Source organism: Diabrotica undecimpunctata, chromosome 10, assembly GCF_040954645.1.
Source record: "Diabrotica undecimpunctata isolate CICGRU chromosome 10, icDiaUnde3, whole genome shotgun sequence".
Taxonomy (NCBI): domain Eukaryota; kingdom Metazoa; phylum Arthropoda; class Insecta; order Coleoptera; family Chrysomelidae; genus Diabrotica; species Diabrotica undecimpunctata.
Genome location: NC_092812.1, coordinates 47,057,217 through 47,075,287, shown reverse-complemented (window position 1 = coordinate 47,075,287; position 18,071 = coordinate 47,057,217). Strand labels below are relative to the sequence as shown.

At 33.2% G+C, this 18,071-nt stretch overlaps 1 protein-coding gene across 1 annotated transcript in view; it reads left to right on the top strand.

Annotated features, from left to right (window-relative positions):
* The window catches only part of sina (E3 ubiquitin-protein ligase sina), a 30,826-nt gene that overhangs the window by 2,499 nt on the left and 10,256 nt on the right, over nucleotides 1-18,071 (top strand). Inside the window, exons 2-3 of the mRNA XM_072546713.1 lie at nucleotides 5,644-6,105; nucleotides 16,603-16,859. Of these exons, the coding sequence (XP_072402814.1) occupies nucleotides 5,668-6,105; nucleotides 16,603-16,859 (695 nt within the window). The 5' untranslated portion in view covers nucleotides 5,644-5,667. The remainder of the gene's footprint in view (nucleotides 1-5,643; nucleotides 6,106-16,602; nucleotides 16,860-18,071) is intronic.

Below are 18,071 nucleotides of genomic sequence, written 5' to 3'. Positions count from 1 at the left end.
TGTATGTAGATGTGAATTTAATTTACCAAATCTTATCAATTTTAACCAACTAATTATAATCTTTAGATTCATTAAATGTATTTCTTAAATATGTTGCTGAAATAATACCAGAAAACAACACTACTGTATATTAAATGTAGATATAATGGTAAAACTACTGAAGTAGGGAATAGATTTTAGTATTCATAATTTCAAAAGTTTTCAAAAGATTTTATTTATTTATTGATGGAAAATTATTAACATATAATTATTACAAAATTCAACACTGATTCTTATACTACATGACAAGAGTGGTATAATATTTACCTTTAACTTGTTTAAGTCTTTCTTAAAGGATCCCGGGACTTTTCTTATATAAAAGTGGTTTCAGTTAAATTGGCTGAAACTTTATTGGTAGAAATCAATTGTTTCTGAGTTACAGAGGTTCAAAGTATCTGTTTTTGTCTAAAATAATACATATTTATAAAATATACAGAGTTTGAGTGCAACTAACGTGCGATTCTGCATGAAAAATAATGACAGTTTGCTATATAAATGTATGTCCACAAATGCTTCCTATTCCAAAATCCAGGGTGTTGAAATGTTTTGTACAAACTAACAATTTATTTATTGCTCTGAAACTGGTTGACATATGCAAATGAAATTTGGTGGGTTTTTAGAGTTGGTTATTGTGCATTTTTTGACTTACAATAAAGAATTTTATATTGATCATTGGCAAGCATAGGCTAATAGTCTCAATTTTTTAAAGAAAAAATGTTATGCCACTGAGAGTTTTCAAATTAAAAATCATTTTTGAATTATTTGTTTAATTTGTGACAAAAAATAAAACATATTAAGTAACATATATTTTTCATGGCATTAATACATTCTCAAGAACTATCTAATACAATAACATTAAAGCACAACAATAACAGAAAGTAACACTAAAAAAATTTAAATAGGCACAAAGATGAATGTCCCTGAAATGTGACATAAGATGCAACTCTTAGTCTCATAGGTTGTTGTAGTTGTGCAAAGATTCCTGGTATATTTATTTATCTTACTATATTTATTTACTTATGTAAAAGTGGTTTCAGTTAAATTGGCAGAAACTTTACAGAAAGTTAGCTTCAGTCATGCTGATCAAAAGTTCTCAGTGTCAAAGGCTCAGAAATCAATTGTTTTGAGTTATAGAGCTTCAAAATTCAGTTTTTTAGTCCATTTTTAAAATAACGAATTTCTAATTCCTCTTTTTTTTTTTCTTAATATGTGCTTTCCAACGTAGCTTGGAATCTAATGTCATACCCAAATATTTTACAGTATTTGCATAAGGTATTTGGTTTCTATTTATACTAACTGGGATATGTTCTCTTTTGTTAGTAAAATTGACATGAACAGATTTTGTTTCATTTAATTTGATACGCCATCGCCTGGTCCAGATGTTAATTTGTTCAACAGAGTTCTGTAGCTTGGTTGCTGCATCCTCGTGGTTTTGTCTGACTGCTAAAATGCATGTGTCGTTTGCAAATGTCGCAATTGTGTTAGGTTCTAATGATGGAATATCGCTGGTATAGAGCAGGTATAGCACTGGCCCCAGGACACTTCCTTGTGGAACTCCAGCTTTAACTTCTCTTAATTCTGAGTATGCTTCCTCATATTTAACTCGAAAGTATCTGTCAGATATATATGATTCTAGTAGTTCAGAATATTGTTTTGGTAAGTAGCATCTCATTTTATGATATAATCCGTCATGCCACACTTTGTTAAAAGCCTGCGCTACATCGAGGAAAATTGCGGAACAGACTTTTCCTTCTTCTAGAGCTTTTTCTACTATATCTGTTATTCTATGCACCTGATCTATCGTTGAGTGGCTTGCTCTAAACCCAAACTGGTGATTAGGAATTAGATTTTTTTCTTCTATAATCGGTTTTAGTCTCTTCAAGAGAATTTTTTCGTATAATTTAGACATGACAGGTAACAGTGAAATAGGCCTATATGAAGAAGCTTCTGGTGGAGGTTTTCCTGGTTTTAGTGTCATTATAATTTCTGCCACCTTCCATAACTTTGGTATGTACCTCAGCCTAAAGGAAGCGTTTATAAGATGTGTTAATTTTATTATAGCTTTCCTTGGAAGTTGCTTTACCACTTCCCCAGTAATTAGATCAAATTAAGGAGCTTTCTTTGGATTTATATTTTCTTTTATTTCCAAATATACTTCTTTTCATTTCATCTTGATCAGGGAGCTCCCAGTTAATTATTTCTTGTTCTTCATTTGGTTGAAAAGTATTTTCTAGGTGGTCAGCAAACCTGTTGGCCTTTTGTATATTGCTTCTTGCCCAGCTACCATTAGTATTTCTAATTGGTGGATTCTGTAAGATTGGCCTTTTTAATCGTTTGGTAGCCTTCCACAATGAGTAATCAGTAGCGCTATCATTTGATAGTTCACTTAGGTAGGTGCTAACCGATTCGTTTTTAATTTTTTGAATTTCTCTTTTTAATTTTTGTGTGGCATTATTTAATCTAGTTTTATCAACTGGTGCTCTAGACTGATGCCACTTGCGTCTCAGTTTTCGTTTTTCGGTTACCATTTCTCTGATTTCTTTCGGGTAGTTATTTCCTTTTATTCTTTCAACACTGTTCGTGCTGTTGTTCCAAGCAGCTTGTTGTACATTTTTATTGAGTAATTCTACTTCTGCCTCTAGTTGATCAACAGTTCTTGATGGAACTGAGAGGTTAATCTTCTCTTCAAGGTCTATCTGGAAACTTTTCTAGTCAGTATTTTTGTTAACAAGTCTAGGGGGGCTTTCTTTTTTGATAACAGTGTCACTGAGTGTGAGAATAATTGGAGAATGGTCCGAGTTCATATCCAATGCCTCTTCTATCTCTATGCAATTTTTTGAAATATTTCTGACTACAAAGAAGTCGATAAGGTCTGGGATTTTATTTGTGTCAGTAGGCCAGTAGGCTTTCCCGTTGATATTGCGTCGCATTTTATATATTTCATTGCTTCTAAAAATTCTTTCCCTTTGGTGGTAGTCAGTCGTGACCCCCAGTGCGTATGTTTTGCATTGAAGTCTCCTCCAAGGATAAATCTATGTCCTTGACTGGTCAAGAATTCTATATATCATTTCGTTAATGAAGATATTAAAAAGAAGTGGAGAAGTGGGGCCACTTTGAGGAACTCCAGATGTTACTGAGATACTGTCAGACAGAAGACAATCTGTCTTGACTTTTTGACTTCTACCAGATGTAGAGTTTTTAATCCATTCAACAAACCTGACATGAAAGTCTACATTAATTAATTTGCCCAAAAGTATTTGGTGATCTACATGATCAAATGCTTTGAAAAAATCTGTGTATATTGCATCTACCTGTTTAAGGTCTTCCATTTGAGATAATATATCAAGTTTGTTGCAGTGGGTCTTTTGCTATAAAAAATCATGTTGTGATTTAGATATTAAGCATTTACAGAACCAAGAAAGTTACTTTCTAGCCACTATATATATACAAAATAACTTATATAACTGTTCAATGATGACTGCAAAAATGAAACTCACAAATTACAATTTTTTATTTACAAAAAAGTAATCAAGGATACAACTTTAGGAAGAGGTATAATGTTTTACAAATGATATTCTCAATCTTTATACAGGCATAAAAATCTCAGCCTTTGGAAGTGCGTAAATTAAAATCACATGACCTGAATTTTAAAACTTTTTGGAAATAACAAGGTATTTAATATGATTAATATTGGGTAAATTTTAGTTAATAAACTCAAATATTCGATAATTCATGAAAATGATGTATTTATTCTTAGTTTACAATAAGTAATGTTAGACAAAACAGCTTTTAAAAGTTATTCAATCATCATCATCGTCATTAGAGATAATTTTCAACAGCACTATTTGTATCAGCTGATAAAACTTTCTGCCAAAATGACATGGCAGGATGCTGTTCGAACATACATAGCTTACTTAAAACTAATTTAACATCTTTCAACTTGTCTTAATTAAATAGCCTAAGGCCTTTCTGTTTGGATTTAGAGACAACTATTTCTTCCCTCTTTTTAACAGTGTACGAAAACATGGAAATATCTGAGTAGCTGGACTTATAAACTACTCTGCTACCTGTTATCTCTATGGATTTAATTTCTGTTATGTTGAAGTCCATTTTGGATTTTATGTGCCTCCTAACCGATAGTTTCCAGTCATGAGTAACCAAGTCCTCGCCGAGAACAAACATCCAAACTTTTTAAAATATAAAGGTGGGTACACATATGCGAGCCGAACTGTTTGCGAACTGCTCGTGAGCTGTTCGCGAAGAGTTCGTTGAAAATATGTTTATGTTCAGGCTATCCAATACCCTAAGTATCTAATAACAAACCGAGAATTAATTTACTTCGTTATTCTAAACATTTCGGTATTTTGTTTAGATTATCTGTTATTAATTTCTCTCGTTACTTTTGAATAAGCCGCGCTCGTTCAGCAATTTTGTTTAACCGAATGATCTCATCGCACACTTAGCAGAAACAATTTATAGACACAATTTATAGTTCTGCGAACATTCTTTGTGTTCGTCCCAAAAACCGACAGGCTGTGGTTCCTGGCGAGCAACGAACGAACAGCTCGCAAGCGGTTCGTCCCGTCGTACAAATTAACGAATATAGCGTTCACAAACGGTTCGCGAACACGCGAACAGTTCTGCTCGCATATGTGTACCCGCCTTAATGTGGTAATCAGTTGATAACAAAGATTCTTCAGTTTTCCTTAATGTTTTTTCTACTCTTCCAAAAACACGATCTACTGGCAAATAACTGTGCCCTCGCATGGGAAAAGTAAGTAATATTAATTGTTCTGTCATACATTGGAGCCACTTTCCTCATTTTGAGCACGGCATCCATCACAAAATAGATTAATTTTCTTTATGGCTGGATTCAAGGTACAAAAAGCAGTTAAGTGATGATTCATAGCTTCATACCATCATTTTCGCCATATTTATAAAATGATACATCAATTGTATCCTGTTTAGATTTTAAACCAGAAATGGCGTACAATGTCCACATAGTACTGCCACAGCTGATAAAAAAAAATACTTCGCATAAAGCAGTATGAGGCAAAGGCCGATTTTGCATAATATCAAATACAATACAAGCTGTATCATCAAATACAATAGGATCATTCATTACTTCATAAAATATTTTATGCACACTTAACGACGTTGACACGGGACTTCGTGCGCTTATAGATTGGCCAGGTGGATTTTAGACCCCTGCAAATAAAATCAGTGGAGAAATGACATTTTGGAAATAAATATAATTTTAAAACGCACTTTTAAATGGTAAATAAATCGTTTTAGTACATAAAACTTTGACTTTCTAGAGTTGAAGAAATCTATAATGTTTTTAATAAGATAAAAACATCGAAAAATCTAAGTTTTAGGTTTAAGACACTTTGGACATACGCTCTTCAATAATAAAAAATAAAATAAAAATAAAACTAACTTAAAAATAATTCATGTTCTTTTTAATATATATGACAGTGTTTTAATAAAAAAATCGTATGACATGCTCATTTACATAAGAATTAAACTTTTTTTTGTATAGTCAACCTAATACAAATTAAAATGAATAGTGGTAGGGATTTAAAAAAAATTTTCTCCTTTCAGAGTATCTAATCAAGAGTAAACATCATGGCTCAGGTGGTCAGTCAAAAACGTGGCCGGGGCTTAGGCACTGGTGAAACTTCTTCTGCTTCTTCTAGCTCGACAAATCAACTGTCAGCCTTAAGTACAGCTCCTGGGACTCTAACAGATGAGCTAGCGGCACTTTTTGAATGCCCGGTGTGCTTTGAAGTAGTTCTGCCACCTATTATGCAATGTCAAGTAGGACACTTAGTCTGTGCTAGCTGTCGTCCTAAATTGTCCTGTTGCCCCACTTGCCGTGGGACACTTGGCAATATTAGAAACTTGGCAATGGAGAAGGTGGCGAATAATTTAATGTTTCCTTGCAAACACAAATCCACTGGTTGTAGAATGACTCTAGGACTTAACGAAAAAGCAGAACATGAGGAGATTTGTGAATTTCGACCATATAGTTGCCCTTGTCCAGGAGCTTCATGTTCATGGCAGGTAAGAATTTTTATTTATCTTCTTTTTATATTAATCATTTCAAACATATAAACAACATCCAACATATTTACCAAATAGTTGTCTCTCATAGATACTCTCCCTCATTCCTCATATATTATACATGTCTTTTTTATCATTTTCTTTCTCATTGGTTTTTCTGTTTGATTAATTGTATAATTGAGTGGCCGCCCCCAATAAGGTTATAACCCACAAAAATATGTTTTGACGGGAAACGTTTTTTCGCGTTATCGGGAAGATCAAAAATGTACTTTTTATTGTTGGATGAGGAAAACAAAGATTTTTGAAAGGATAATATACCATAAACTTTTATATATAAAAAAATAAGACTATAAACTGCGATAGAAAATCAGTTTAGTGGAACAAGGTTGTAACATCACTAAAATTCATCAAAATGCGTTGGTTACAATCTTTTAACATTTTGTGTAGAAACGTAAGGGAATGAGACAAATACGACTGCTTGTTAAAAAAATAATATTTATTTTTCAATGAGCACCTATATCTATATTTATTTATATAAACCTACATTATTAGCAAAGATAAAAAAAAATGAAAGAATGTTCGAAAGAGGACTAAATGGAGAAGAAATACCTGCGGAATGGACACAAGCATACATCACATCCATACATAAGAAAGGAAACAGGAAAAAATGTGAAAACTATAGAGGAATTAGTATAATATCGTCGGTAGGTAGACTTTACGGGAAAATTATTAAAGAAAAACTAGAAACTGAAATAATAGGAAAACTTGGAGAAGACCAAGCAGGGTTCACAGTAGGAAATCATGCCTAGATCATACGTACACATTAGAACAACTGATAGAGAAGAAAATGGCAAAAGGTAGACCGGTCCATCTGGCCTTCGTTGATCTAAAGAAAGCATATGATTCAATACCTAGAGTCAAATTATGGGAAGCAATGAATGATCTCGGAATCCGACAAACACTAATAAAAGCAGTTAAAGCACTATACAAAGAAAACAAAGTAGCTATTAAATATGGAAATAAAGCCTACAATCCATTTAAGACGACAAGAGGACTTCTACAAGGCTGTGCTACGTCCCCTACTCTGTTTAAAATATTCTTGGAAAAGACACTCAAACCATGGAGGAGAAAGTGCGAAGGAATGGGCATACCAGTAAGAGACGAATACCTATACACCTTAAGTTTTGCCGACGATCAAGTAGTCATCGCACAAGATGAAGAAGATCTCAGCTGTATGCTCAGAAAACTAGAAGAAGAATATAAAAACAACGGAATGGAAATAAACTTAGAGAAAACCGAATACCTAACAACAGAAAACAAGGATATGAGAAACCTAGAGATAGACGAGGGAAGACAAATAAATGGAACAGATAAATTCAAGTATTTAGGAACCATAATATCGAACCAGGGAACAACAGAAGAAGATATAAACAACAGACTGAGACAAACAAGAAACTGTATAAGACAACTAAACTCAGTGTTGTGGGATAAGAACATTACGATAAAGACAAAAAAGAGAATATATAACACCCTGACAAGAAGTATCCTGACATATGGGTCCGAAAACTGGACAATAAACAAGAGAAATAGAGGTAGAATAAGAGCAGTAGAAATGGAGTTCCTGAGGAGAAGCTGTAGACTTACAAAAAGAGACAGAATTGAAAACGCAGAGATTAAGCGGAGAATGGGAGTGCAATCAGACATAATCGACTATATAGAGGAGAAGAGACTATCCTGGTACGGCCACGTCAGAAGAGCGGACAGAGGACGCTGGATAAACAAAATCACAGAATGGAGCCCGATTGGAAGAAGAAAGAGAGGAAGACCCCGAAGGTCATTCAGAGATGAAATCGACGAGGCTATGGAGAAAAGAACCCTGCGAGATGGAGACTGGAATGACAGGGAAAATTGGAGAAAACGGTTGCAAACGGTATGTAGATGCAAAAATACACAAAATTTTCTGAGCACAGTCAATTCATCATCATCAGTGGCATTACAGCTCGTTATGAGCCAAAGCCTTCTTCAGAACAATCTTCCATTCGCCCCTGTATCTGGCAACTCTTCTCCATGCTTTAACTCCGATGGATTTTAGATCATCCTCTATGTTACCTTGATACCTAAGTTTTGGTCTTCCTCTGACTCGTCTTCCCACTGGTCCTCTTCGGTCGAAAATTTTTCTGATCGTTTCATCTTCATCTCGCCTAATTACATGTCCTATCCATCGAAGGCGTGCTAATTTAATACATTTTACAACGTCAAGTTCCCCAAAACTTCTATATAACTCAAAGTTGTAGCGCCTACGCCACAAACCCTGTTCTTGGATCCCTCCATATATTTTCCTTAGAATTTTTCTCTCGAAACATTTAAGCAATTCTTAGTCGTTCTGTGTAAGTGACCACGTTTCAGACCCGTATGTTAACACTGGCCTTATTAGTGTTTTATATATGGTAACTTTAATTTTTCTGGCCATATGTTTCCTCAAGCCATAATAGGACTTATTGGCAAGCACTATTCTTCTTTTAATTTCTTAGCTGACATTGTTGTCTTTGGTCAGCAGCGAGCCCAGGTAGGCGAAGGTGTCCACACCTTCCAGTTCCAGATCATCAATTAATAGTCTAGGTATCTGGTTGCCTGATCTAGTACAATACATATACTTGGTTTTCTGTGCGTTTATTTTTAATCCCATTCTAAGTGCAGAGCACAGTCAATTAAGTTAGGAAATTTGTCATTTTCAACTGCTTCCCAAATCTTATAGTGAGCTTTTTCCTTCTTTTTTCTTCAAAAATTCTTTTGAGCTCTGTATCATTCTGAAGATCAATTAACTCATTTTTCAAATCCCTAGCTTCGTATCCAAAAATAGAAAGATGAGCTACATTTGCTGTTGTTATTGCCCATGGATTTTCCAACAAGCGAAATGGTTCTTGGAACTTCCTGACGTCACTAAACTTCACAGACATTTCATCCTTTAGGTCTGCTAACAGCTTCAGTAGGTCAGAAATCTCGACTTTCATCTGGATTTTCATCAAACAGTGCTTTAACCGAAGGAAAGCTGGAATAATCTTCATTTGACAATTCTCCAATATACATATTCAGCTTCTGCTCCAGTGAAAACACAATACCCATCATTTTCGTTAAAATGTTATTGTATTCTCCTTACAATTTGGTCAATGTTTCATTAATAATGCTCATTGTATCAGTGAGAAACGGTACTTTAAGCTACCAACTAAAATTATAAATATCAGGAAACTCTTTATTCTTTGTAGTCAAAAACAGAGTAATCTCATGTCGAATGCTGAAGAAACGTTCGAAAACTTTACCCTTACTTAGCCATCTCACTTCTGTGTGGTAAAGAATGTCCCCATAGTGCGACATAAGTTCTTTCAAAAATTCTTGAAACTCTCTGTGGTTTAGTTCATTTGATTTTATGACATTCACAATCTTTACAAGTGTTTTCATAACACAGCTGAAATTTTCACCAAATTTAGCTACTAATCTTTCTTGATGAATGATACAATGGAAACTCAATAAATTATCATTTCCCAAGTGTTTTTTCAACAGCTGAACAAACTCTATATTTTGCCCCAACATTGATGGGCAACCATCAGTACACACAGAAAAAACCTTTTTCAAATCAACGCTATGCTCGTTAAAAAAATTTACTATTGTGTTCAAATAATCAATACCTCAATATCCAGTCATATTTTGCTGAATTTAAAACCAAAATCCTATTATTTTTCTGTCATACATTGATTTATTATTTATTTATTTGTATTTTTTCCGTTCTTAAAATCGTTCCGTTTATTTATAAGCCAAATTAGTGCAATGTAAGTATTTTACATTTTTACACAGCAGTTCTTATCGGCAGTGAAGACGGGAAGTCGTAAATTTTTATTACATCTTTCAATGTGAGATAAAATAAAAATGCGATGACTAATTGAAAGGTTTAAGATTAGAGAAACATAATATTATGTCATGTTTATTGGAAATACTCGACAACATTAGCACGTGCAAATCCTACCCTGTCGTCTAATTTCCTATGAAATTAAAATGGTAAATGTTTTTAGGATCCATTTATTTTTTCGGGCCTGCGTATTTACGAGGTCCACAAGGTTCTAAAACATATTTACTGGCCGGCCAGTAAATCTATCCAGCCAGTAAAGCAATATATGCGATCCATCGTCGTTTGAACAAAGCAGTGCCGAGATCCTAAAAGATGTACTTTTAGGCAAAGCAAATAAAACAAACCAATTTCGTCAGAATTGTAAATCTGAGATTCTAATAGCATTTCGTCACTTATATTTTCTACTAATTTTTGCCTAAAAGATTCTAGTTGTTCTTTTGGTGCACTTTAAGCTTTGCCGTAAATTCTTTTATTCATGATTCCGTGCCTTTTCCGAAAGCGCCAGAGCCATCCATTACTTGCTCTGAATGGTATGTCCATATGATTTGCAAATTTAATTGCAGCAGATTTCAATTTGACTGCCCGGATCGGGACCCCACTTTGGCCGTACCATTTTAAGATTGCTTCTACCAGTGAAGTTTGAAGAGCCAATTTCATTCGTTTTCTGAGATTGCTGTTCTCTCCTGTGTCACACATTAATGCAAATTTATTTATTTTGCTTTTGTTTTTTTTTTATGTCCGAAACAGTTTGCTTTTTTATGCCATATTGATCACATATAATGAGAGACATACGTTCCAGACTCCAACTTCTGTACAATAGTTTTTGATTGATCGTTAGATTGATTCTTTCTCTTTGTCCATATTTAAAGGGTAGGATTGCGAAAATTTTAACTTATTTATTGGCGTACACTAATGTGTTCATTCACAACACAACGAATAAACAAGTCAAACTGCTGTAGAGTTGCGTGAATCCCCGGCCAGCGTGGTAAACACCCGTATAATCATAGATTATATCACCCATATATCAGGGAATCCCCTAATAATATGTGATGTTCTCACTTTCTGTCTCAATCTCTTGCCTGCAAATGTATAAATTTATATCTCATGTGTGTATTTTAGATAGGTACATTATATATTATGTTTATGATATAATATTATGTTTATCTTACAAATGATTTATTTATTTATTTTTCAGCAAAAAAAATATATATACCGGGTGGTCCAATAAGCCGATCTCTCGGCTATATATCAGAAACTATTCATGTTATAACTTTTAGGAGAAAAAAGTAAACTAGAAAGAGGCCTAAATTCTGCACAAAGTTGTTCAAGTACTTTTTTTCATTTTTTTTTTCAAATAAAGGGTGGGGGAGAGTGGGAAAGTATTTGCGGATAAATAACTATAACTTTGGTTTGGATTAATCGATTTTAACGAAATTAGTGTCATTGGAAAGAGTGTGGATGGATTTAATTTACATCTACTATAAAATAATTGCATTTAGTTTTAATTGTCATAGGTAGAGGGTACTTTCGAATAGAAAAAATTAAAATTTGTTTTTCTTCAAAATGTTTAATTGAAACACCTATTTATTGTAAATTATAATCGAACTGGATTAAATTTGTAACAAAATGGCGCAAACCGCATGTTAATAGCTTTTGTCGAACTCGAGATATAAATAAAAATGCATAAACATAAGTAAGTATAGATTGACTCACCCTGTATTATAAATTAAATTAAAAAATAAGTCAGTAGGTACTTTCAAATTTTTTTATAGCAGAAGAATCTTAATGTTGATACCTATTTTGACCATTGTTATTTCATATGATTAAAAATAGTTTTTTCGAAACCAAGTAGGCTACGACAATGAATGTGACGGGGAGTTCATATTGTTTATTTACTGACAGCAGTCAAAACATTGTTGAGAAGTGTTATATTATAATTCGAATAATTGAAGATTGTACTTTTTTCAATAGATATTAATATTGGTAATATTAGTTATTAATTATCAGTAATAATAATTCGTGATGAGTATATCAAATGCAGAATTGTATGATATGATTGGAGTTTATTTCGAATGTCACAAAAATGCCGTTATTGTCTCACGTATATATTCTGTAAGATATCCTGACAGGAGACATTATGGCAAAGAAGTATTTGAAAGAAAGGCAAGAAGATTAAGAGAAACTGGTAGTTTTCATCGTCCTTGTTTTAAACGACGTAGTAGAGGTATGACCGAAGATAATTAAATCAAGTTAATAGTGAGTCAATACTATACTTACTTATGTTTATGCGTTTTTATTCATATTTCGAGTTCGACAAAAGCTATCAACATGCGGTTTGCGCCATTTTGTTACGAATTTAATCCAGTTCCATTATAATTTACAATAAACAGGTGTTTCCATTAAACATTTTGAAGAAAAACAAATTTTAATTTTTTCTATTCGAAAGTACCCTCTACCCATGACAATTATAACTAAATGCAATTGTTTTATAGTAGATGTAAATTAAATCATCCACACTCTTTCTAATGACACTAATTTCGTTAAAATCGGTTGATCCAAACCAAAGTTATAGTTATTTATACGCAAATACTTTCCCACTCTCCCCCACCCTTTATTTGAAAAAATAAAAAAAAGTACTTGAACAACTTTGTGCGGAGTTTAGGCCCCTTTCTAGTTTACTTATTTAACACTTAATATAATTTCGCATATTTCACAAAAAACTGGTTTTCAAATTTTTCTTCACAGGTTACGCCTCCTAGCGGTTAACCCAGAAACTTGGAAGTTATTTCCAGCGATTTCTCTTGGCCACTTTTACTAAGGAATTTTTTCTCCTAAAGTTATAACATGAATAATTTCTGATATATATATATATATATATATATATATATATATATATATATATATATATATATATATATATATATATATATATAGCCGAGAGATCGGCTTATTGGACCATCCGGTACATATTGCTATTATAAATGTGTCATCTTATGCTAAATTTTAATGAAATTCTTTCTAAAATACATTGGTATGGAACGGTTTAAGCATGTATAATATTAACAGTACGTTTTTATTATTTTTACATTTGACCGGATTTTTTGTCCGTTATATCGAGGTTTTACTTTACTAACATACGTGAAGTGTAAGTAGGTATAAAAGATAAGAAATTCGAAACATAAAGAAATTCTACATATTCGTATTTTTGTAAATATATAGAAATATGAACCGTATCGTTATAAAAACGGATTCAGTTAGTAATGACTAATCGAGAATAATAATTATCTTAATTATTTTTACTTATGTATTTTTGTAATTTATTACGACATTTATGTACACAGTTTCTTTAAATTAATAAGTGGTAATTTACTACTAACAGTGCCGCATTTACGTTAATTCAAGCCCTAGACAATTCTCTAGTAGCTGCCCTTCAAACATGTAGCATTTTGGCGAAAAAAAAAATTGCAAGCAGAAATTTTTATTTAAATAAAAAAATATTAAAAATGGATTTAAACTACGATGTTTATATACATATAACAGAAAATTGTCATTCCAGTTCGATCACATCAGAGATTTCTTCCTTGATTTATGTCGTCATAATTTATCGCCTTTGTTACGTCACTTTCTATGGACAAAATCGACAAATTGTTAAGACGTTCTTGCGTCATAATTGATTGGAAATTATTTTTAATTCTTGACATTTTCGAAAATATCCTTTCAGCGGACAGGTTGGCAACTGAAATGCACAAATAAATGCGCAAAGCAATGTCAAAATTAGGGAAAATACTTTTCAATCCACTGTACCATATTAGAATTTAATAATTGTTGAGCAGCTTTAGCTGTAATACCTTCCGAGTGGTTCGGCGGGTGATTTAATCATGATTCAGTGTTTTTTTTTGAAAATTAAATGGTGCTGTTGCCTTGTTGAGGTCAGGTATGTATTCTGCATGCGTGAAAGCGTGAGATGTTCTGTACCGCTAAAGCAGCACTTGGTGTGGTTGTTCCTCAGTTTTCTGAAAGCGCTTGAGTAGCTTTCTGAAGATAAGGCGGAAATGCAGCTATGCTGGTATTTGATAAGTGTGCAGCATTTGTGAAAATATGATAATTTTGATGTCTCTCTAGTAGTACATTCTATCGCTGTTTTTCAGTTTTTCGAAGACTTTTCGACGGTTTTCTGAAGACTAAAATACAATGCATCTTTTTTGACCACTGATTTATATTCAGCGTGCAAATATGCATCAAGAAAATATGTCTCTGTTCTTTCATAAATCAATATTTTCGTTTACTTAACTGTGAATAAGTGCGTTTGACGTACACTGAGCACCTAAATCCAATAACTTCAGAAGGCTGTAGCTTCAGAAAAATAGTTTTTCAGACCTACAGTATTGTGTGAATTAATGGAATCATTGTGACATTTTTCAATATTCACAGTTGGCAACACTGTTCACACATTTACAACTCACCAATCATTGAAAATATAACTTTACTTTTCTCTGCCTTTTATTTGAGGATGTTTTAGAACTTTCCCCACTAAGTTTGTGTTGTTTTGTACTATTTTGTGTCGTTTTCGGTAATTAGTGGGTTTGTTTCGTTTAATTTCATCATGGATATTACTCCTAGGAAGCTTAAAAAGATTGCGGAAATGCGGAAGAAAGAGGAAAACAACAAGAGATGAAAGATTTTTACTTCGAAATAGCAAATTGGACCAAAAAAAAACAAGCCAAGAGCTCCAACAAGATCTAGCAGCATCAGGTATAGTGATTCATGACTCAACTGTTCGGAACCGACTTTTGGAGAATGGTAGAAGGGCAATGCGTTCGCAGAAAAAACAGCTTCTAATTAAACGAATGAAGAAACAAAGGCTATTGTGGGCCAAAAAACTCTAATTGGAGTGTAGACGACTGGAGAAAAGTCCTATTTATAGATGAAACTCACTGTATGGTTCAGGGACAGCGGTCGAAATTCGTCAAGAAGTCTGACAATGAAAACCTTACACCATCTCATATTGATCAAACCGTACAACATCCAGTCAAAAACATGTTTTGGGGATGTTTTTCATACATGGAGGTTGGATCTTTTTTACCAATCGAAGACATGATAAACAGCCAAAAATACAAATACATGTTGGAACAGTGTTTGGACACAGAACTCCAAAAATGGCAGCCCCAAGAAGGATCGATTCTTCAACAGGACTCTGCTCCCTGTCACAAGTCAAAGTAAATGATGGATTTTTTCAAAAATAAGAAGATTAATGTTTTAGATTGGCGGTAATTCGCCAGACCTCAATCCCATTGAAAATTATTGGTCCATTTGCAAAGCTAGGCTGCGCAAAATGGACTGTACTACAAAAATAAAAATGATAGAACCGGTCATTCAGGTTTGTTTTCGGGATGAAAGCATATCTGGGAACTGTCAAAAGGCCATGGGATCTATGCCAAAACGAGTAAAAGCAGTAATTGCAGCCAAAGGGGACATATTTCCTACTAAATGATGTAAGTTTACGTTTATAGTTTTGTCAAAATTTAATTTTTTTTCTAATTAAACTGTTTTTTATACGAAAATGGTTGCGTTTCGATTTAATTTGAGCTTCTTACCACTCCCTAACACGTGTTTCTGGGTCTACCCGTCATCAGAGAGAGAGACTTTGTAAGAAAACTCAAACCAAACCAAAACGCACCGACTAGACCCAGAAACACGTGTTAGGGAGTGGTAAGAAGCTCAAATTAAATCGAAACGCAACCATTTTCGTATATTTATCGTTCTTACTCGACGCAATGAGTACAAGAAAGATGATAATTTATATGGGTAAATTGTTGATGCATAGTGGAATATAAATATTCCCAGCATCGCTCTTAATGGCTTGATTAAGCGTGAGTATACAATTTACTTTAATTGCTATCGACACATTTAACTTCATCTTAAACTGTTTTTTCATTAAAACAGTCTATGATTCCATTAATTCGCACAGTATTTACTGTAGGTCTCATTGATTTTTTTAATCTACGCACTGAGAACTATCACTGACCGAACATTCGTTTAATTTGACCGGGGCCTGTTTTCCATAAGGATAGTTGCGGAGTCCTTTAGATATATTTACCAGATCTTCTTATATATTTAAATACCAATTGAGTGAGTTAATATTGAACTGTTTTAACTTCCTTGTTACCATTGTTATATATGTACCTATGTATTTTTTTTTCTTTTTTATCGTATTGTTAATACTATTATTGTTATTATTTTATAAGTGTCCCTACTCTTTGTAAACCATTTTTTTTTTGTCTATTGTTTTAGCACTGCTCTAAACGGCTTATTTTTTGTGTATTGGACTTGCCCATAAATAAATAAATAAATATTATTCTTTCGATGTGGTCTACCAATCTTTTAACACTCTAAATTCTGCTAAACTTAACTAAAATTTTATTTAGAGTGGGTAATTTAAGACCATGTCGGCACATTTTGTTTTTATGTCGATTTGGAAATGTCTTTATAGGGAACACTTTAAAGCAGAAAAATTATAAATATTGTAACCTTCTTGTCTTTAATTTTTTTTTCTCCTGTGTACTTTGTTAGAAGTAACGCATTTATTATTTTCTAAGGGACAATTGGACAAAGTGATGGTGCATCTTCAACATGCCCATAAAAATATAACTACCCTAAACGGTGAAGACATCGTTTTTTTAGCTACCGAAATTAATTTAGCCGGTGCAGTGGACTGGGTCATGATGCAAAGTTGTTTTGGACATCACTTTATGCTGGTTTTGGAAAAACAGGAGAAAAATGATGGCCACACCCAATTTTTTGCAATTGTCCAGCTTATTGGATCGCGCAAACAAGCTGAACATTTCGCATATAGGTAAGTTGAGTATTTTTTTATATTGTATTTAGTTTTGTTTCTTTATTTAGTGGTGACCCCATTGTTTAATATTATTATAAAAAAAGATGTATACAAGTAGACTAAGTACTAACAAGTTTTACAATTTTACAATTTAACAGTGTAGACAAAGGATTATATTAACATTTTTAAAAAGTATAAAAAATATTAAAAAAACCTCAAAGTAATTAGGATAAATTGCTCTTTAAGATACTTAACTTAACAATATTCAAATAATGTTAATTTTATTGCCACTGCTGAGAGTTCTCGAAATTGATGAAAATTTACCATAATTACATCTATGGTAATTAATAGTGAAAGTAATATTGCTGCGCGTGTTTCTTGGAGGTACTTGGAAAGTAACTTGACAACAATTCCGTTGAGTTCTTGAGTTGTCAGTCAAGGTTAGAATGAACTAATTTATATAGATTTCTGTGTGAATCCAATCTTGGGAAATTTACGACAGTTCAACGAAGAACTCTATTAGATTCCAACCTTCTAAAACGTTATTACTGCGATGTCTTTGATAATGGCAATTCCACATTTCCTTGGTAATGTGAGTATTTTCTAACCATTGTTTGACAAAGTAGTCATAAAACTGTTCCATTTTTTCAGAAATAGGAGAGGTTTCTTGAATGCATAACCAGCCATCATCGATATCTTCTATGGGTAGATACGCTAACGCAGCACATATTCTTATATGCAAACATATCTCTTCGTTGTCAGTGTATTCAGAAACAAGTCCAATATTTTGAAAAATTTTCCATATACATTGACTGAAATGAAAATTACAACCAGAAATTTTGGCTTCAGGAAAATAATTTTCTAAGGCACCAATCACTGCCTGTTCAAAATCCAGTTTTATAAGAGATGGTTTCCAATTTGGTAGTTTCTCTTTCATTGATGAAAATAATATATCGTATGTCTCTTTGGTTTTGTTAGGAAGTAACGCAAATATCAATGGAATTGTATTTGTCTCCTCTGACGTACTACCAATATCGATATGAACGGTATATATTTGACTAAATTGCTTACTGTAGCTTTTGAATGTTCCATCTATAAATACAGTGTCCTTACTGTTAACCAAAATCTCCCTAGCTTTGTTGCTGGCAAACACCAAGATTCTGTATCCCGAGGGAGTGGTCTTGTCGTTAAATAAAAATTTCGTTTTGTCGCTCATTGTAATAATTTCTT